The sequence below is a fragment of the Monodon monoceros genome, unplaced genomic scaffold (genome assembly GCF_005190385.1).
Source record: "Monodon monoceros isolate NGI ecotype Baffin Bay Population unplaced genomic scaffold, NGI_Narwhal_1 Super_Scaffold_3, whole genome shotgun sequence".
NCBI lineage: Eukaryota > Metazoa > Chordata > Mammalia > Artiodactyla > Monodontidae > Monodon > Monodon monoceros.
Window position 1 is genome coordinate 1348503 of NW_021703780.1, and position 21766 is coordinate 1370268.

The window sequence follows — 21766 nt, forward strand, 5'->3', positions numbered from 1 at the left end:
AGTGTTTCTACTTAGTTCTCAGTCACACAGAAAACAGGTGAGAGCCAGCAGAGGCCTCAGTGTGAATATTTCTTCATTCCTTTCTGGTCTGAAATACGGCCACGAGGTGGCAGTGTGACCCTTTTTTCTGCAGGATCCAAACAGGGCAACACTTTATTACACAAAGAGATTTGGTGACAGCAAGCACTGACTTCTAAGTCTAAACTCTAATTCATGAGAAGATATTTCTCTAGAAAATACAGTATAGATGGGCATTTTTCTTAGTTTTTAAATAGTTCTTAAAATATTTAAAGTCTTCTTTCTCTGTAAAAATTCCAAACCCAGATAGACAACTTGAAAAATTTCTGCCAAATATCATTAAAAACTTGGCCCTCATGAAATATATAAATGTAACAAGTTAAATCCAATTAAATCAACCTCAAAAGCTGGACTTATTGTCTTAAAATAACTCTTAAACCCTAAGCTGTCTGTTGTCTTGGGGTTAAAAGTTTTGTTCAAGAATAAATTTTAATTAATGGTGACAAGCTGTGACCTCTAAACACGCAGCGACACACCTGGGCTTCTCTCCCCAGCTTCTGCAATACTGAGTATTTCCTTACTTAGCAGCTAATTAGAGGAGAAACAAGTTAGTGGCAAATAAAACACTGAGAAGAAACCTGACATCACATTCGGGAACGACCCACCTCCCCTGACCTCCACGGGCTAACGGGGAAGAATGGTTTCCGAAGACAGCGGGGTGTCCGGTGCGGGCTCCTCTCCTACCCGAGCCATGACCCTTTACTTATAGGGGCCAGGAGGCTGGCTGTGCTGAGAGTCTGGCAAATCAATTACCAGCATCCCCAGGAGGATCTAACAGGTGACGTTCAGCAAAGCCTTCAAAACCTAATCTGAGTCTTCCCCTCACACAGGCTTTCCTCTTCTATCCTCTGGAATGTAAATATGACAAATAGTACATTGTGTCATTTCTTTCCCCAAAACGTGAGCTTCCACCCTTCCTGCCAGGGAGGGACTGTCTGCCGGAGGTGCCCTCAGACAGGTCCTGCTGCACCTCCTGACGCTGGCACTCAACAGCAACCTCAGATCGGCAGCAGCAGTAAATACGGCACCGTCCCTGTCGGAGGGCGGCTTCCCTCCGTGTGCACACACCACCAGCAGCACACAGAGGGGCCGTCACAGGGCTCGCTCTCGAGCAGCACAGCAAGATCAACATGCCTTTCTGCTCAGCATCTTCTCAGATTATGTCTTTTTAGAATGCTGACTAGGTCCTCCCAAAATTTAATAATAATCCTCTTTCTATCATCTTGCTAATGGGTATTACATAAAAGAGTTTTATAAAGAAAGATAAATTTCTTGTCTCAGAAACTCTGCAGTGTCTCAGTTCAAAAGCACAACTTGTGCTAGGCTCTTCCTTGGTTAAATGACTTAATCCAATGAGCGTCTTCTTTTCTTTTAGTATGTAGTTTCATTTCAAACATCTTGGCTTAGCATATGATACAGGTTATTGTTATTTCTTTTAAATACGTGTTATCCGAGAACACTTTTTAAAAAACATTTTTGGAGGGCAGAAGGTAAGGAATGTTAATTATGATGAGCATAGGCTCAAAATTTTAAAATTTAAGAATTAAAGTCTTTAGCCATACTCGAACATGATTTTTAACAATTACCAAGGACAGAAAGAATCACACTGGCATTGAAGAAGTATGTGGTACTTTGCTTCTTACTTGAGCTACTAGCCTCACCAGAGTAAGGAGAGTGAAAAGAATCAGGATGTCTTTAGGTAGATACAGCAGTGAACCACAGCACAACAACACAGGGGTAATCTGACTCGCTCATTCCCTGTGCAACCTGGTTACGTGAGAGCTAAGAGATGGAGTGTTGCTGATGATAAAGTTGAGAGTCTCACCCCCACTTGGTGCTCAAAGGACTGTGCACCATAGATTCCAAAGTCCAACAGGTATTTGGCCTGGTTGTGATGTTGTTTTTCCTATTCATTAATAATGAAACCCATAATTTAAGAAGGATGATAAAATTGCTCAGTATCTTCTCAAAGTATCAAAAATAACATAATGATTAAAAAATAAGTAAATGACTTGACATTCTCAGTGACATTCTTGTTCTTTTCCCTTTAAAATGACAGGGAAAATAGGCCATTTTAAAGAATCTTTTTTAACACCCACCATCTTTTAAATGGTATCCAGTAGGTTAACCAGTCACAGGAACTGGACATGAGTAATCTACATAAATGGTAATTCGCTACACAAAGAAATCCTGCACTCAATAAGGTTTAGCGTGTGACTATCAGCAAATGAAAAAGAATAAGTGTAAACAGGTAAATAGACACAAAGCCCGATTAGTGAAGCAACACAGCAGAACACAGACAAGATGCTAACCAGCTATGTTTCCTACATGAGAGATTAACCTTCCTGGAACTCTGTTACTTTACATGTTAAAAAAAAAAAAAAAAGGCGGTTGGATAACTAACGTGCAGTTTATTCGCAGCATTAGATTTCTATGATTCTACAGGCCAGAAAAATCTCCGAAATGCATTCTTTCCTCTGGGGGCACTTAGAGAAAAGCAAAGACAGGCTGTGAAGCCAGACAGACAGGGAGGCCTGTGGCGGTGCGTGCTGAGCAGCGACCGCTCTGAGTCCCAGGTCCTCACCTGCGCGCCAGGTGTGATGCAGACACCGCATGGTGGCTGTGAGGCTCGGACACAGCTGCACAGGCTTGTTTGGGGGGGGGGCAGTCAGCAGTTCCAGCGCCCCTGCGCCTGCTGAAGCCCCTCCCTCTCGGGCAACATGGTTCCCTCTATGCTGTGGTGTCCATGGCTTTTGCTGTTACTGCTGTCTTTTTCACGTAAGCCCTCCCACTTCCTTTTCAAGACTGCTTTCAGAATTTTCTCTGCTGCTGAGCCCCGGCCACTCTCGGGGCACCAGACACCCTCCCGCCTGTGGGACAGTGCCACCCTCGAAGCCAGTCAGGGAGTCCCCACCTGCGGGGGCCCACGGGGAGCGCCCTGCAACCCCAGGCTGGGGAAGATGCTGTGGACGGGAGGAGGGGTGCAATGAGGCTACTTTTCCTTTCTCCAAACCGGCAGGATTTCCTTGCCTTTAAAGAGTGAGAGCTCCCAAATTTTTGAGTACACAAAAGAATTTTGGTGTCCTACACTAGGTATCCCTAAATTTCTGCTACTTGTCTTCCCTTTTACCGTTTCATCAGTCTCCCAATTTCCCCCAAATCAGCTTTAAGAGTTACATGATGTATGCAGCACTATCCAGACACATGTGATTTGTCAAAATTCTTGCAGAAGGTTTACCTTATATAACGTTTTTGGTCATGTAAGGTCGATGGTGTCTCAAGCAACTTATCCAGAAGTAATTCTCTTAAAGCTTCAATCCGTGTTTCTACTTCAGCATAATCTGTTTAAAAAGGAAAGAATTACATGACTTACAGAATGAAAATTTAAAATCCAATTACGGAAAGCAGAACAGTGGCTGCCTTGGGGTAGAGGGGCGACTGAGAAGAGGCAAGAGGGAAATTTCCGGAGTGATGAAAACGATCTCTCCAGGGTGTGGGTTCCATGGGCGTGGGTATTTGTCAAACTCACTGAGCTTCAACATGTAAGCCTGTGCATATCACTGCATGTAAATTTACCACAATAAAAATAAAATTATTTACAAATTTAATCAAGCCTTGTGATATTTCTCCCAGTTAATAAGGCATGACCATAAGGCATTTTAGGCTTTTCTTATTTTCTGTAACTCTAGCCTTAGAGATAATTTCAAAAGTTGTTTAGTTTACTTTAAAGTAGGGTTAGAATTCATAAATATATTGGTCTTTCTGAAGAGGGAAGATTAAAATGTAGATTTATGTTTCTGTAAAATATCTATAATTGATTCTTTCCAGAAGAAAAGACTTTAAATAGCAACATGATTAACAAGCAGCAAAGAATGTCCAAGACTAACCTATCCTACAGTTTTCACTCCATCTTAGTAAGAAAAGCCATCCTGTTACTTCTGAAGTAACTGTCTTACACCTGAGAAAGGGCACCATATAAACAAAAACTAAAATGAATGTAACATTCTTTGCAGACTACATTCCACATTCTTCCTGTAAAAGCAAAGTAGAAAATCTAAAAGTAATAAACAAATCTTACATTTCTTGAAAACTTGCACCTCCGTTTTCCCAAAAAGTGACTTGGCCTTTTCATAATCATTAATAACCACATCATAATCACCCTTTAAAATAAAGAAACATTTTGGAGACTGTCAGTAAAGTTTAATGAAGACATTTGGTTAAGATAAAAAACATCTTAACAACTCTTTAAAATTTATGACATCTATGACCATAGGTACATAAATATGCACTCTACCTTTTGGATATTCCTTTCAATACTTAGAGGAAGGTTGAAGAGAAACTTAAATCGCTGCAGCACATTGAGCGCATTTCTAGTGGAATCCGCCTTGTCCTTACGACCCAAGACTTCTTGAAACAATGTGTCCGCAGTGTTACTTGCTCCTATTTTAAAAGGACAAAAAGAAACTTAGATAAAAACTAATTTTAATCAGAAAATGTGTCACTGGACAAAAGAAATAAAATGTTAGACTGCTATTACACTTAATATTAAAACTCAGTAGACTTTTCTAAAAGTCAGCTATATTGGAGTTTTTTTTTACGATTTGCTAAAATACAATTTCCTTTTTGCCTCTGAAGTCTTTTCATATGTGTATACCAGTTAATGGTATCCAATTAAGAATAACCATACTTACCGGGCCCAAATAAATTGTCTAATGTCAATCTACGTTTATTTTAGCTTCTTTTAAGTTTTACAGCATTATGGAACCTTAGGTTATTTCATTAATTCAGACAACAGGTTAAAACCCACACACATACACGCGTGCACACACAAGTACACTAGTTAAATTCTCTGGATTCAATATTTACAGATCCATAGTAATAAAAAAAAAAACGGAAAAAATTTTTCCGAAAAGTTGTTCAAAAGAAATATTTTAGACCTAATCCTACTTCTACATAAAATTATCTAATTATGTAGCAGGCACAAAAAATGATATAAGCAATTTAAAATGTCAAACTTTAACACACCACTATTAATGAATATTTCTTAAATCAGCTTAATATTTCTTAAAATGATACACAGACTGGACATTCTATATATATGTATTTTTTTTACCTTAAAGACCTCAAACTCTATGAATCACTGTATGAAGGAGTTTCTTTATCTAAAACAAAATTTACCGCGTACAAAAATAGTTAAGCTTTTTCAACTTGTGAATTATTTTTAATTAGTCACAAGGAAAGGGAAGAAAAAGGATAAACTTTTTTTGGCTGTTTGACCACTGCTCATAAAAAGTTTCTACATTATCTGGTCTAGTGACTATACTTTAAGCAAAGATGAAAAAAAACGACCTCAGTCTCGCTGGGTGGCTGGCATGCCGCATTCTCTGGTCCACACTGTGGGTGGCCTGAGTGTGTTAAAAGTCATCTTTGTAACATAATTGTTTTATCTAAATAATGTTTAAATTCTGTTGAAATTTTAAAGGCCTGGTATAAAAACTTTGTTTTGTCAGGACAGCTATTTTCACCACCTGCTATTTAATGTAGAATACTAAATTTCTACTCTGAGAAAAAAATATATTCCCTTCTTGCCACCAAACCATATAATGATGACTAAATGAATACTGGAAATGTGATTACGGTTAAAAGTATTTTTCTTGGAAGAAAATTAATATTAAGCATTTGTTTATCATTTAGAAATAAACTTCACAAATTGAGGCTTCATGAATGAATTAGATACGTGAATGGGGACTGAATATTTTTAAAGGTTGATTACTTATGTGTGCACTGCGGATGTTAAATCCCCAAGCACTTTCTCTACAATGAAGGAGTACAAAATATCAAAACTAGATTTTTTTTCATCTTATTTTAAAGACAATAAAAAAATACAAACTAATAATTTGAAACTCCCCTAAAAGTTATAACAAGCACAGGTAGAAAATCTGCTTAAAATTAAATAAAATATAAATATTTAATACAGAAAAACTTATAGGCAGAAATTATAAACTATAAAATTAAAATTTAATTTAGTTACACAAAAATGTATACATATAGAGAATTCTAATTTACGTACAAATTTTAAGTCATGAAATTATGAATTTATAGATAATTTCTGTCCATAAATTATTCTGTTGCAAACTTTACTGCATTCACAATAAAATTCTGGGAGTTCATAGCTCTGATAACTGGATGATTATAGACAGTAAGAAACGAAACATGAAAGCAGGGAAACCGAGATTTGTGCAAGCGGATAAAAAAGCAGCAGCAGCTCACCAGCCACACCTGAGGGCAGCTGAGAGGAGAAGGGCGCGCTGGCCCCACGAGCGGAGGCAGGGCCGCCCTGAAGGCCACCTGCGCCAGCCCACGAGCAGCCCTGGGCACATGCAGGCTGAAGGCTGTCCCCTCCCCCCGCAGGGACACTGCATCATGGTCTGGGGGATGGATGCCCCCCCTGCACTGACAGCAATGACACTGGCCTCAGCTGGGCTGGCAGGGCAGTGATATTTTCCTCAGCATGAGACAGGGAGATGCGGATGGACCTGGAGGGCTCCACGCCACGTGCAGTCACAGGAAGACAGACCCTGAGTGGCTCCACTTACACGTGGAGCCTGAAAAGCCGAGCTCTTGTAAGCAGGCCGGGCTGGGGCCTCGGGGAGATGGATGCGCTCTGAGGATGTGATGCACAGCATCGGAAACAGAGCTAACAATGCTGTACTGTAGCCTGAAAGTGGCTTCAAGAGGAAATCTCAAACATTCTCATCACAAACAAATGGAATTACGTGTGGTGACAGCGCTGGCGGGGGGGGGGGTGAGGTGAACACGTGGCATCACAGACAGGTATCTAACCATCACACCGCGCACCTTAAACTTGCACAATGTCCTGTGTCAACTATTATCTCAGCAGAGCTGGAGAATAAGATGGGAAGACAAGTCACTGCAGTGCTGCCCACTGACCAATCAAACTCATACCTGCCCTCAAAGATGGAAAAACACTGTAACTGTGCCAGGAACCCGTCATCCACAAAAGCTAGTCATGTACTTCTGATGGCGCCTGGTCATTTCAAGCATGTTTATTAAAGTAAACACGAAGCTCTCTCTGGCCCCTTTTCATGGCACTGGCACCCAGCACAGAGGACAGTACGGGTGATGTATAACCTGCGTCTCTGCTTGATGGGAGCTGGGGGGGGGGGGGTGGGAGGAGGCTTCCCCCTACACACCCACGACACAATAAAGCAATAAAGCTGAATGAAATTTAAGGTAACTTTTCAACGTATACTTAAATTCATAGCAAAACCAGGACACAAAGAGACTGAACAACCTGCTGTGTGTCTCGTTTCTCTTAACAGACTCCAGAAAACGGCCAGACAGGCAGCTATCTGACATTACAGGGCGACATTACATGAACAAGGTCACTACCTGAGTCACCTAGTGCTTGTTCCCAGCCAGGCCTGACGCTGGGGTCCTACAAACCGCTGTCACGTCACCAGTGCACACTTCTACCGGTTTCTCTTCTGGTCTCTATCCAGCTCCCTCCAGTGCATTCTCTGGACAGATGACAGAATGTTTTTTTAAAAGTTCACCATGTGAATTCCTTATGTAAAATCCTCCCACGGCTCACCAGTAGTCTCAAGATAAAGACAAACTCCACAACGCCGCACAGAGAGCTTGTCATGAGCAGACCCCTCGACCCGGCAGCCTCAGCCCTCACGTCTGCACCCCAGGGTACTCGGTCCTGCTTCATGGCCCACAGCCATCTCCCCTGAGGTCAGCGCCTTCTTCCTCATGTGGCCTGCCCCGCCCGGGATGCACCTGGGCCCACTTAGTGCCCACCGGCCAATGTCAGCCTGCCTGGCCTGTCCCCCTCCTCTCCTGAGGCTCGCAGCCCTCCCCCGTCCTCTCTCCATCGGGGCTCCGGGACCCCTACCAGCAGAGCACTGTCACACCACAATTTAATCCCCTGCCTATCTGGTCCTACTTTTTCACTGGATTATAAACTCTCGGAAGCAAAGCACAAGTTTCATCCTCCTGTCCCTGAAGAGGAATAAGAGCGCTCAATAAACGCTTACAGGGCAAGTGCCAGAAACCAGCCTCAGAACCAGTGCCCAGGACTCTGTCCCCTGAGGGAGGGACAGCACAGGGCCCATGTGCAGGACCACGTCAGTGATCGGGCAGCTGAACCGAGCAGAGCAAGCAATCCTAATAATCAACGTGAAAACGACGCTTGTTCTGTGACTTAGAAAATTTTTGCTGAAACATTAAAAACTTGCTTACTGTTGGTTATAGATCAATAAGAAAATGAAAGAACAGTAAAGCTAATTTTTATTTAGCACACTATAATAAAAAACATTAGGAACTGAAAATTCAAGTGTTTAATTTCTTTGTAAAATATATCATCAAGATAGCCCGCCTCTTCTTGTCATAAAGTTTACAGCACGTATCAAGCATCTTTTCTGCGCTCTGACAAACAATGACGCTCGTTTCCACGTCTGCCTGCTGTAATTCCAGCTTCACGGGTCAGCTCTGAGCGCTCCGTCGGCCTCACTCCCTCTGGGACAGCCTTACCTCCTCGTCACACCTTCCTGGCTTCGGTGGGGAAGTCCACCCTCACTGAGCTCCTCGGGCCTCCCAGTATCCACACCCCACCACAGCCACTTCTACAACCCAAGTCGCGCTGGATTTGAATTCCACTCACACTGTCATCACTTTCCCTTTTCTGATGCACTTTCATCTCTGTGGGCCAACTTCCCCTTCTGAGTCTCCATGTCTGTGAAATGTCTGCAAGCTTCTCTCTGGGAGACAAGGAGGCTGCCCACGGGCACACTCTGCTGTCTGAGCAGGGCCTGGCAAAGCGTCTGCAGTGGGTCCCCCGACTCTGCAGGAAGAGCAGCTGGGCATGTTACTGCTGAACGTTCAGTGGACCGCAGAGCTAGCAACCAGGTGTGTGCTTGATGCAACGTGGCAAGAACACTGGTCACTGAAACCCACGCATCCCAAACCAGCAAGGCAGTCTGTAGTTTAAAGCGCAGGCTCAAAGCCAGATGCACAGACACAGATCCCAGCTCTGCCACTTACTGCTGATGTGACTTTAGGTAACGCGTTCAATCCTTCTGAGCCTCAGTTTTTCGTCAATAAAAATGCGGGTTACAGCATAAGCCTCCCGGGGTTACCGCGGGGGCTGAGCATCTGTGGACTGTGGGAGCAAGCCCTGACACCAGTGAGGGGCACAGAGGTCTAGCTGTCCCAGCTCTGGCGACACACACCTAGACCACAGGGTCCCTCCCCGCACCTGCCTGCCTAGCCCAGCCGCGCCAGCCACACGGGGCTACTTCGACTTAAAGCCAAATTATTAAGATTGAATAAAAATTAAATTCCTCAGCAATACTAGTTCCATTTTAAGTGCTCAAGAGCTACATTTCCATCATGGCAGAAGTTCTGTTGGACGGCGCTGTTCTATGCTCTTGGAACAGGTAACAACACAGAGTGAGATATGTGGATTTGACAGAAATTAACAGTCATCACTTCATCACTGGCTTGAAATCAAGAAGGAATTATTAAATACCAAGGCAAATATGAAAAACATGTATCAGTGAAAACAAAAAAGAATTTCAATGAAAGGCTTCAACGTTGATAAATTCTGAACAAAAGGGACTGAATTTCTTAGTCAACATCACCCTTTAGAAACAAAGTGGAAAAGGTGCCCAAATTTAAAAAACTTTCATTTAAAATAACTCAGGGAAAATGCACATAAGTTAGTATGTAATTATACACAAGATTAAAGCATTAATATAATCTAAGCAGATGTAGAGAATGGACTTGAGGACACGGGGAGGGGGAAGGGGAAGCTGGGACGAAGTGAGAGAGTGGCATGGACATATATACACGACCAAATGCTAGTGGGAAGCAGCCGCATAGCACAGGGAGATCAGCTCAGTGCTCTGTGACCACCTAGAGGGGTGGGATAGGGAGGGTGGGAGGGAGATGCAAGAGGGAGGAGATATGGGGATATATGTGTACGTATAGCTGATTCACTTTGTTATACAGCAGAAACTAACACACCACTGTAAAGCAATTATACTCCAATAAAGATGCTAATAAATAAATGGAGAAATAGAAATTCAAAAAAAAGAAAAAATATATAATTTAAGCAAACCGGACTACATTTGCACTCCTGCAAAATTTCTGTTTCAGTTCCCCAGCGGTACAGCTCCTGAAGATCGGTGAATCGGTAACCTGGGCACGCCGTCAGGGCAGGGGACCTGCTTGTTGGGCGGCAGCCACATCCCTCACAGCTCCATACTCGACGCTGGACCCAGCACGGCACTTGACACAACCAGTCTTACAAATGTTCGCCAAGCTGACCTAAACTAACACGACTTGCCCTAAGATAGCAAACATCAATACCCAGTTGACATAAAAATGTTTCTAGGAAAAATGGATTGTTACAAAGGAATATAATCTACAGGAAATTTTTATCCCAGAAAGTCCTGAGTCTCAAAGAAGTGACATTCACATTAAGCCAACTTTACCCAAAAAAGAGCAAATTTCAGTAGAAAGGTAAAAGGACACATTTCTAGAAAAAGTTTGTGCTTATAAAGGAACAGAAGTAAAATCATTTCCCTTACAAATTTTATACCACAAGTCCCAAAGGAGAATTACCTAAACTACTGAAAAGAAAAAAATTACATTAACATACTACGCCAGGGCTCACCCATGAAACAGATCGTGATTTTTTCCAAACCTGAGCAAATATCCATTTTCTTCTACTGATACAATGAGATACTTACTAAGCCAGATTGTTCTCACAAGCCACCTTTTAAAAGTTACTGACATAATCTTTTTTTTAAACAGATATCATGGTTTGATGGCAACTTCTCCAGGGAAAATAACATCCCTAAACAGAAAATATCCATCCAAGACCTTAAAATGTCTATGTTAATACAGAAATAGCTTTAGTAAATGCTTACTTGGGCTGAATTCAGAATATAGCCATTTGAACAAAGCTGGTGACTTGGTTCTCAGATGAGAAGAGGAACGAGGTAAAATCTCAAGGCAAAATGGTGATGATGATGATAACAATACCAACAACCAGAGACCAAAACGTTTAAAGTGCTGTTAAACTCATAAATTTTGGGATGAAATCCAAGTGCTCAAATTCTACTACCAAGGAAAGCCTGTATCAAATTAAAGCTTCTTTCTAGGAAACACTTTTATTATTCGAGCTATCCCCAGGTTTAGATATTTGTCGTTGACCAAAACCTTTTTCAGGTTTTGGTCAATGACAAATAGATATTTACAAAAAAGCTCAGAAACTTTTGCTGATGGAACTAAATTAAGCTAGACGTGCAAAACTGACTTGCTACCACAGTCCTGCGCTTATAGAATCACTAAAGAGCCGATGCCGGGGTTCTTAAATGTTTCCGTTATTCTCGAGCCTACTCTACTTCCTGGAGAAATCATATGCTATATATGCTTATACTTGAAGACTAGGAGAGTCCCCTGGGCGTTACTGCTCTTGTCAAATGTTTTTACTACATACGTGGAAGAGAATAATTTACGTTTAAGCCACTAATATTATCATAGGGATTGATTTATCTGATGAGTTTCTTCTAAATCAGTAGGATAAGTAGCTGGAAGTACAGATGTCAGAAAAAAGAAGGGGAGGTGGACAGGGCCTCAAATTGCATGTATCCGTTTCTCTTGGCCTACAATTCCTGCAAAATGTCTCAGAGTTGGAAACACTCAAGTATGCAGCTGCCTTAAAGTTGTTTTGGAAAAAGGTAAGGCACAAATAAATAGACAGCAGCTCGGTATCTGTCACTCTAGTAGCTGATGTTATTTGCATTGACGATGGCACGTACTTGAAGATGCTTTTTCAGGTTTTGGTCAATGACAGTCTTGGTTATTGCTGCAGCATTTTTCTATCTTTGATGATGCTATTTATATCCTGGCCTCCTTTATGGTAACAAATTTTACTTTTTAAGAAGTACACTGGCTTGCTTTCAAATGATGAGTTCTCATAAATAAATGCAAACAGAAAGAGAACATTCATTTTCAATGTTTTTATTTCCCTTTATGTTCATTAAATCACTACTATTTAGAAATAAATACTAAAATACAACTTACTGCCTTGTTCTGTGAAACCAGGTCCAAGAGCTGTATCAAAGCTTGTTATGAAGTCCATAAATAGTTTTGGGTAGTAGGACAAAACTTACTGTTCAGAACATTCTCCAGTTTCTGCGTCATGGATCCTTCAACTTTTTCCGTTCCATCCGCTTCTAGTTTCTGATGGATGGCTAGAAAAAAGGATCTAGTTAAAATATAGGCTATTTTAATGGGTGGGAAAACATTACGTCAAAATGACATTTTTAAACAGCATAAAAAATGGTCATATTTTCAGTGCTAGAAAGAAGCACAAACACACAAAAACTCTGCACAAACTCTGCAAAGTAACCAGCAGACACCAGTATTAAGTCATGGTAGTTTAATGCTATTAAAATAGTACATAATACACGTACTTAGTCATCTGATCACCAAGGCTGAGTGGTAAAGACGGTTGAATTAAAAACGAAAAGTGAGGCTTAAATAACCTTTGATATCTGGCCATAAGAAAGTCATTCTATTTCTCAGTTTCACCAACTACAAAATAGAAATACTACTATTTGATATCTATCAACCTCAAAATATTTAATTTCAGCCTTGGGATTTAACATGGCAAAATACATATTATACATATTCTATTTAGTCTGTAATTATTTCCCTGGAGGTTCTCAAGAAATATCTAGTAACATCTACCAATACGTCAATTTGTGGATGTACGAATTACACTGGAGTTGTTTGCTCACACCGACGCACATCTGAATGGCTCTGATAAAGAGTATTAGGAAAGCGTTAATTTATATTTAAAAACTTTTACCTACTGAAGAGAGGAGGCTTTAAACAGCAGATCAGGCTTGCTCAGGTGACTCATTAAGAAAAATTTCAAAACAAATCTCCAAATACAATTGCAAATGCAAAACTGTGACACAGTAAAAGTAATAAAAATAGCAAGGCAAATATTATCGAGACATGACCATAAGCAGAGCACCATGATAAGTTTCTAACGCACGATGCATATCTGGTAAGAAGCCAATGATGAGCTTCTAATGTTATTTCTGTTTCATAGATGGGAAAACCACAGCTCAGTAAAATTAAATAAGCTGACCAAGGTCACAAAGCCAAACCCCAAATTTGAGCTCAAGCGGTGTGATCCCAGGACAAGAAGCTTCACCACATCCTGCCCACACTGCATGGACAGGTGACCCAAACCCCCTCAGCCTTTGTTTCCACATCTGTAAACTGGGAACAACAGAACTACCATGTCAGTGGGGAACTGCATTCAGTTGCAAATACAAGACTTCTTTCCAAAATACCAGCTGCTGAGACAGCCAGGATTCTATGCCTTCCCCGGACATGCTCCAGCACACACTCCGCTGCAGGACAGCTCACGCCCCAGCATCCCGGCAGGACTCCAGGGCAGCAGCACTCCAGGACATGAGCTCTTCTCTAACATTCAAACTCCTCCTTAGAAGGAACTGACAGGTTCTGCCTCGACCCACCAGTCAGGAGTGGCAGATTTACAGGGAAAAAAAGTCTGTCTAAGCAAAACTGATGTGTGTTTCTTTAATCAATTACAATTTAGTTGGTTTCCCTTGACTCACTGGTTAGGGAATTCTGGGTCAAATGAGCTTTGAACATCGACGACTTCTTTTAATTAGTTTCTACTCTTAATCTTGTCCTTTTTTATACTTTTTTGTAAAACAACCTCAAATTTTGCATGAACTCTAAAAATATATTGCTTCTCTGTTGAAAAAAACACATTCATAGGAAGAAAAATGTATATATTTGGGGGAAAAACCAACTACTGTATTTTTAATTGTCTTGGTTGATTCAGGAATGAAAAGAAAGTTATTCACCTAATATTTTAAATTTGGATTATGTGATGACATAAAACATTTCCACATACCTTGAACTGATTAAGTTAAATGGAAAAGAACTTTCCTATCTTTAAGGAACAGAGATAAAAAAGCCCAAATATTAAAAAGCGAAACTAGAAGGACGCCTATGTTCCAAACAAGCACATCTGTTCGCACTGCTCCTGAGCAAAGGCTGCTGTGTTTCTGACAGTCCTGGCTGGAAGGGAGCCAGTGGCCACGTGGCATGTTATTAGGTGATCACCGCTCCCGGTCCATCGGTGGCAGTTAAGAGGTTACACCTGAGAGCTTCTGCTCGAATGCTGCTTCTAAGTCAGAGTCTGCACTAAATGAGTCCCCAGCCACATTCTCTGCTACTGACAGGCCCCTTGCCACTCCACAGGTCCAGGCTGCTGCATGGCTCACAGCCCTGTTCTGCCACAAAGCGGCTTCCTGGGCCCATCTCCACACAGCAGACCCGTCAGGCTGTCAGCCAGCATGAGGACCCAGAGACACTAGGATCTGATAAAGGCAATCCTATTTTCCAGAAAACGAATGCAAATAACCCAAGGTCTGGGTCACTTGACCTTTTATTTTCTCTGAAAACATTTTTAAATAGTATAACTCAATAAGCAACTTGGGGGCTTCCCTGGTGGCGCAGTGCTTAAGAATCCACCTGCCAATGCAGGGGACACGGGTTCAAGCCCTGGTCCGGGAAGATCCCACATGCCGCGGAGCAACTAAGCCCTTGAGCCACAACTACTGAGCCTGCGTTCTAGAGCCCGCGAGCCACAACTACTGAGCCCTCACGCCACAACTACTGAAGCCCGCGTGCCTAGAGCCTGTGCTCCGCAACAAGAGACGCCACCGCGATGAAATGCCCGTGCACCGCAAAGAAGAGTAGCTCCCGCTCACCACAACGAGAAAGCCCGCACTCCGCGACAAAGGCCCAACACAGCCAAAAATAAAGTAATTAATTTCAAAAAATTGTGACCTTGATAAGCAGGAAAACCTCAAGAAAAAAAAAAAAAACTCAGTCCACAGTCACAGGCTTGTTACAGTTCCTCATGTATTAAAAGTTAAATATGTGAAGCAGTTGAACACCATAAATCTATATTTGGGAAACAAAAAAGTATGTATGTGCAAGTTCTACTCAAAGAAAAATCAGTTACAGAAAGACTGCCTACTGATTCAAAGAAATGATTTGTTTTATTGAACTCTGACAGAAGAATGTGGACATCGAATTTTCTAATTTCAATTTAAGAATTCATAATATTTATGTAAGCATTTATATAACGCCATTATTAGGTGAGCACTAAGGAAAGGCATGAGTGCAGGTGGAGTCCCTCAGGAGTGTCAGGCACACGGCCATCCACAAGCTAGCTGCAGGCTCTAACCACTGAATGCTGCGACCGGCCTGGGTGCTGCAGGCATTTCAGGCTACACCAGAGACTGGCAAACTACTTTTGTAAGAAACACACTGTAAATATTGAGGGCTTTGGGGGCCACAGGGAGCCTCTAGCACACATTCTTCTCCCTTGTTTTCTTAAACAACTCTTGAAAAACAGGCATGTTCATCTCCTGACGTGTACAAAGACAGGTGTGGCCCAACTTGGTCGAGTTGCCGACCTCTGAGGATAATACTAAGATAGGACACTAGGCAGGGTTAGGGGGAGATTAATAACTCAGATTTATATAGAACTTTTCAAACATTTAGTTCTCTACTTCTTACTCTACCAAATTTTTATCAGAGTGGCTAAATCATACATAAATTACATCTAAATTGGTTGGGTACTCTATGAATTCTTTCCTTCCTCAGTTATACTGAAAACAATAACAACATAATTCCCACTACTCCTTCGAAGACTAGCAGGTACAAAGGAGCCCACTTAGAAAAGTGGGTCCTGGATAAGCGCATGCCAAGGTTATCTGCACCCCTCAACAGAGTGGCACCCGCTCCTGGAGCAGCAGCAACGCACGGACGGAGGGGAGGGCCACGCGTGTTCTGAGCAGTACGCACTGCCACTCTGCCTGGGCCTCCTCCCTCGGCGACCCCTCACCTAGCATATACGGTAAAGAAGGCCAGGCCCACAGCTGTTCTCACAAGGAGCAGTTGATGGGGCTGGACCTGCCACTAAAACAAATGATTGGCCAGGTCAGGGTCAGAGGGACTGAGGAACAGCTGGCCTTTCCTGTAAGGAGGCCCCACAGGCACCACCGCAACGGGGGAGAACCTGGGCTTCAAGGCTTTGAGGCCTGGAAGGGAACAGCAGGGCGACAGCCACGGGAAAGGGAAGTACGGTGCTGGGAATATTTTTGCAGGATATGGTAAAGAAAAAACTATAATAATGAACACACCGAGGTTAACATTGGCAGATTAGTTATGCCAGACACACTTCTTGCCAAATTCTAATTAAAATACTCATGGTACACAAAGGAATAAAGAAAACAGCATAAAACCTTAAAGATAAATAAAAGCCATACAAGAAGGTAATTGCTGCAAACTGTACACCTGACTGGGATGGACTGAAAAAAATCCTTGGACTGTGTATGAAAAAAGTCCACTCAGTCAAGAGAAGAACACAGCTGATATCAAAAGGGCAGAGAAAGGTATTTATCCAGCTAACTCTGTAACACAGGGTGGCCCAGACATGACACACCTGCAGACTTTTTCCCAAGTCTTCAAGACTGCAGAGTCTCCCCTACTGTTCTCACCTCCAGCACCCCTTTAAGGAAAGGACTGTTTAAGAACACCATTTCCCAGCACCCAGCACGCAGGAGAGGGAGGGAAATTAGCAGAGGGCTCCTCCCCTGGGCACCGTGCAGGGAAGCAGCAGAGGAAGAAGCCTCTCAGAGACACCCCAGGGAGTGACAGCTGACCGAGTGAAAGAAAAGTGTCAAAGCCTGCAGGTGTGAGTCTACAGGCTCTAAAAGCTCATCAAGTGTTGGGTAAAAATGAATAAAAACAAGACCTACATTCCAATATACCCTGAAAAGGTGTTTTTTTTGTTTTGGTTTTTTTTTTTTTTAAATAATTTAAGGCTAAACAAATATATCTTAAGCATTTAGGCAGAGAGAAAAATAAACAAGTCACCTACAAGTAATAAAGAATTACTCTGGCTCAGGATTTCCTCTCTGTGACACTAAAAGACCCTGAATCAATGTTTTAAGAGTCATTCTCTTGTATGAAAACAAGAGACACTTCTGCATGCAGGAATTCAACAGATAACGCACAAGAGTTACAAAACAAAAAATCCGAAGAGGAAAGATGACACATACACAACTGGCAACAAACAGTAAAGCCAATGAAATGTATGTGTATAAATGGCAAATTTTAAGTGACTGTGGTAAATATGAAATTAAATGCAAAAGACAAGAATAAATCTAGAAACAGAATCATAAAATAGAAAAGGTAAAAAAAAAGCAGCTGGGTCTATGACTTCAGATTAAATTAAGACCAGAAAAAAGGAAAGCACATGAGGAATGCAGATGTGCCAAACTGTTGTCATGCACATCAGGAGTCAGAGACAACCTGTAACAAAATGTAAGACCATTTCTTCCAAATCTGCGAACAATATGGTCCATATAGCAGAGGTAAAAATGAAAAAAAAAATTACAGAACAAAAGGACAGAAGTTTCACTTATGATAAATGTACATGGCTTAAATTCTTCTATGAAAAGGCAGAACCTCTCAGAACGGCATAAAAGAATATAAATCCTACCATTTCTTGCTTATAAGAGAGAAACAAAATCAAAATTTCTCAAGGTTAAAAGGAACTTAATGCATAATATCATCAAGCAAATGCATACAAAAAGAAGGGTATGGAATGTTAATCCTGTACAGTAAAGAATTTAATCTTGCCCGAAGAGGGGGTTGGCCTTTGCCCTCGGCTGCTGGAAGGTCACCTCTAAGCTCTTCAAGCATCTTCTGTGATGGGGCTGCACCGCACAGTCTGACAACGTGGTTTATGGTAAGGGCTTTGGTCACTTGGCATTGGCTCGATCTGCAGAGGGACTGGAGATGGAGGTCAGCTGTTGGGAGTCAGCTCGTGTCTATGTGACAGAGTCCCGATAAAAACTCCAGACCCAGGCTTGGGTGCAACACTCCACGCCACCATCTCACATCACTACCAGGAGGGTCGGTGCCACATGACTCCACCTGAGAGGACAACCAGGGCTCCCTGTGGGTGGGACCGCCTGGCCCCACCCCAGGTGCCCTTCCCCAGGCTGAGCTAAGTTGTCTCCCTTCGCTATAATAAACCACAACTGTGAGTACACAACTGTGAGTTCTTCCCGCTGATCACCAAACCTGCGGTAGTCCTGGGAAGTGCCCCAATTTTGCAGCTATTATTATTACCTTACAGTGTAATATTAGTATCAAGAGAATCCAAGCATCAAAAGTTACAAAGGAAACATGTTTTACATACAAAGAAAAACTGACAGAATCAAAATTAAAGAGGGAGATTTGTCTGGCATGTTTATTATAAATAACCTAGACCTAAATAACATAAGTAATTAATCAGGCACTGATAATAATACACCAATCAGTGTGCCCTGAAGAGAACAGGCAGTTGCAGAAAACTGGTATCTATCAAGAAACACATTTTCTTTTCATAATTATAGTTAGACTAGAAACTAACTTTAAAAAACAAAAATACACTACAAACTACTAGATCAAAGAGGAAAACTTCAAATTTTAAAAACACAGAAAAGGCATAACTAAAGAATCAACGTAAACAAAGAAGTAGGACACACGCGTGAATGAAACTGGCGACAAGGGCCTATTACAATGAATTTTTAATGACTTTTCAATTATAATGCAATTCTAAAAGGCATGAAAATCTTAATGAAATAGAGAACTTCAGGAGAAAGCCAAACCAAAATCCACAAAACACAAAAAGCAGAGATTTCAAAAGTGTATCTATATACACACTGCCAGTGTCTATATATACACCCCAGGGTCTCTCTCCAGGAGGAACAGACACTAACGTCTCCTGATGGGATAAGATCGGAAGCACACACTACCACATGTAGCCACAAGGGTCAAAACTGAATCCTAACTGGTATCCAATCAGATAAGTCCCAGCAATACAATGGAGAGTAAAATAAGCTAATGGCACCATGAGGAAGTAATGAGTCAAATCCAGAATATGGGATATCCTACAGGACAAACAGCCTCATGTCTTCAACAAATCAATAGCATGAAAAAAACGAAGACGGGTAGCAAAGGTGAAAGGACTGTTCTAGTTTAAAAGAGGCTTAACAGACTGGAAAAAAAAAAAACAAATGAACTGTCTGGGTCTTATGTGGATCTTGGTTTGGACAAACCAAGTAAGTGTAACTGGGGAAATTTGAATTTGGGGCCTTGAATGATACTGAAGGATTACTGGAACTTTCTGAGCTGTGGTCACGGGGCTGTGGTCGAGTACGTAACGTCCTTATCAGGGGACTCACACTGAAGTGCACAGGAGAGAGAGGTCATGCTGCCTGAGATCAGCAAAACACAAACCAACCAACCTCAAAACCTGTGATGAGGCAAGTATGGAAAAATATGACCCGTTAAATCTAGGTGACAGGTATATACGGAAGTGATGGTACTATTCTCTCTACTCTTAGCATGCTTGAAATTTTTCATAATAAGAAAGTAAAGCTAATTACCTGAGCAGTTTATTAGCTCTTTCAATGTATCAATGCTCTCAAATTTCAAATAATTCCTAATCTACATAACCCCCTTCACAGTACGAACATATACTCGTACAGATCCACATGATTCTGTATAACAGTAACACCAAAACCTGACCGAAAAAGCCTTTTTTAAAACTACAGTTCAATTTCAATTAAGACTACAGTTGAAAAAATTTTTAAAGAGCTACTAATAAAACAAATCAAATGCTAAAGTATAGTAAAATAATTACTCAGAGGAGCCACCTAAAGTATAAAAGATTTCTAGCACACACAACTATATACACAATATAATTCCAATTTTTTAATAGGCACTCATATAAGCTGAGGGGAAAAAAGACCAAAAGGAAATACGTCAAAATGTTACTGTGATTATCCCTACAGTAGGGTTGTAAGTCATTCTTGATTATTTGTCTGTTTAATATTTTTTGTAACGTACATTTACATCAAAAAATAGAAAAGCTAGATATATGTATGTTTAAAATTTTCTAATTTACCATTAAAATCATTTTCTATATGCCACAGAGTCACTCGCTTATTAGTAGTTGGTCAGCATTATCATCTTTGCTAAACTTTAATTTTAAATTACCAGTATACTTCTAGGACAAATGTCTAATAAGTGAGACTAAATTTAATGCACCAAATAAAATCTCTCGAAATCTGCCAGGAGTGAAGCCATTTACATAAGTAAAACCATAAATAAATGAATACAAGTATACATGTGTTTACAAATACATATGTTAAAAAAAAAGGGTGGAGGGCTTCCCTGGTGGCACTAGTGGTTGAGAGTCCGCCTGCCGATGCAGGGGACTCGGGTTTGTGCCCCGGTCCGGGAAGATCCCACATGCCGCGGAGCGGCTGGGCCCGTGAGCCATGGCCGCTGAGCCTGCGCGTCCGGAGCCTGTGCTCCGCAATGGGAGAGGCCACAACAGTGAGAGGCCCGCGTATGGCAAAAAAAAAAGAAAGGGTGGAGAGAAAAGTCAAGCATGTTTTTGCTAAGGAAATATTGTAATTACAATAGTTATGAGAATTGCTAATCACATATGGCAAATTATCATGTGCACAGCTACCAGGCATATCGATAACTTCGTTCAACTCGAGAACACTAAACTCCGTTCATTTATGCTCAAGTTTCTGCTGCTGACATAGCACCACTGACAACTTAGAATATCAATAAGCACAAAGAAAGCAGCACAGCACACCATCAAAAAACGCAGGGCACAGAGACTTTATCCAAGTTTACCTGACTTCTCAGCTCCCTCCCAGGCATTCACAGCTCACTCCTTCAAAGACCTAACTTCTACGTGCAGAGAGCTGTACCAGATGCACATTTAACTGGTCAAAAGGCAACCAAGCGTGTCTGGCCCAGGAGGAGAAGGGTTTTAAAAAAGATAATAGGACGTCCGAACTTTAACAATACAAATTAATTTTAAAAACTAAGTCTTTCTGAATTGAAGAAGGTGTGGCCTCTTAGTCTACAGTTTGGGTTATAGGTATTTAGCTATACAGGTACTTAGTTACAGGTGTCTTTGTTTTTAAAAAGAATTGGGCTAACTTTTTTTTTTAATATATCTTACTTTTTACTAGATAAACAATTTGATTTTTATTAATTAAAGGTAGTTAAAAAGAAAAAAAATAAAATAACCTATCCAACATCTTCCCTTGAAATGTCTAAAGCCACACCATTTCTATTGAATACCATTTCCTTCACATGTAAGGATGAGTATGTGGGTGGGGGAGTTAGCTACCGTGCGGGGCTGGTGGGGCGATGGCTACAAAGAAAGGACACGTTATCACCAGTTCTTCCCAGACCAAACACACAATGGGTCACATCTACAGAATTAGTCCCATGTGCAAGATACTGATGGCTGTACAAGGATTTTTAAAATTCTAGAATTCTACCCTTGGGATTTAACTCCTTATTGTCCCTGGACACCAGACACTGCGGGGAGGCAAAGTGGTCTCCTACTTCACACGTGTCTGATGGGTGAGCAAAGCCTCAGGGACAAATACTTAAGGTACCAAGCCTTCAAAGAGATTCCAGCCCGGCCGCAAAGACT

General features: G+C 41.5%; 1 protein-coding gene across 5 annotated transcripts in view; it reads right to left on the reverse strand.

Annotated features, from left to right (window-relative positions):
* EXOC2 (exocyst complex component 2) overlaps positions 1–21766 on the reverse strand; it is a 155960-nt gene that overhangs the window by 84255 nt on the left and 49939 nt on the right. For all 5 annotated transcript variants that reach the window (XM_029244250.1, XM_029244252.1, XM_029244251.1 and 2 more), the window contains 4 exons: positions 12288–12368; positions 4373–4518; positions 4157–4238; positions 3317–3419 (listed from right to left, as the gene is read on the reverse strand). In XM_029244250.1, the coding sequence (XP_029100083.1) occupies positions 3317–3419; positions 4157–4238; positions 4373–4518; positions 12288–12368 (412 nt within the window). The remainder of the gene's footprint in view (positions 1–3316; positions 3420–4156; positions 4239–4372; positions 4519–12287; positions 12369–21766) is intronic.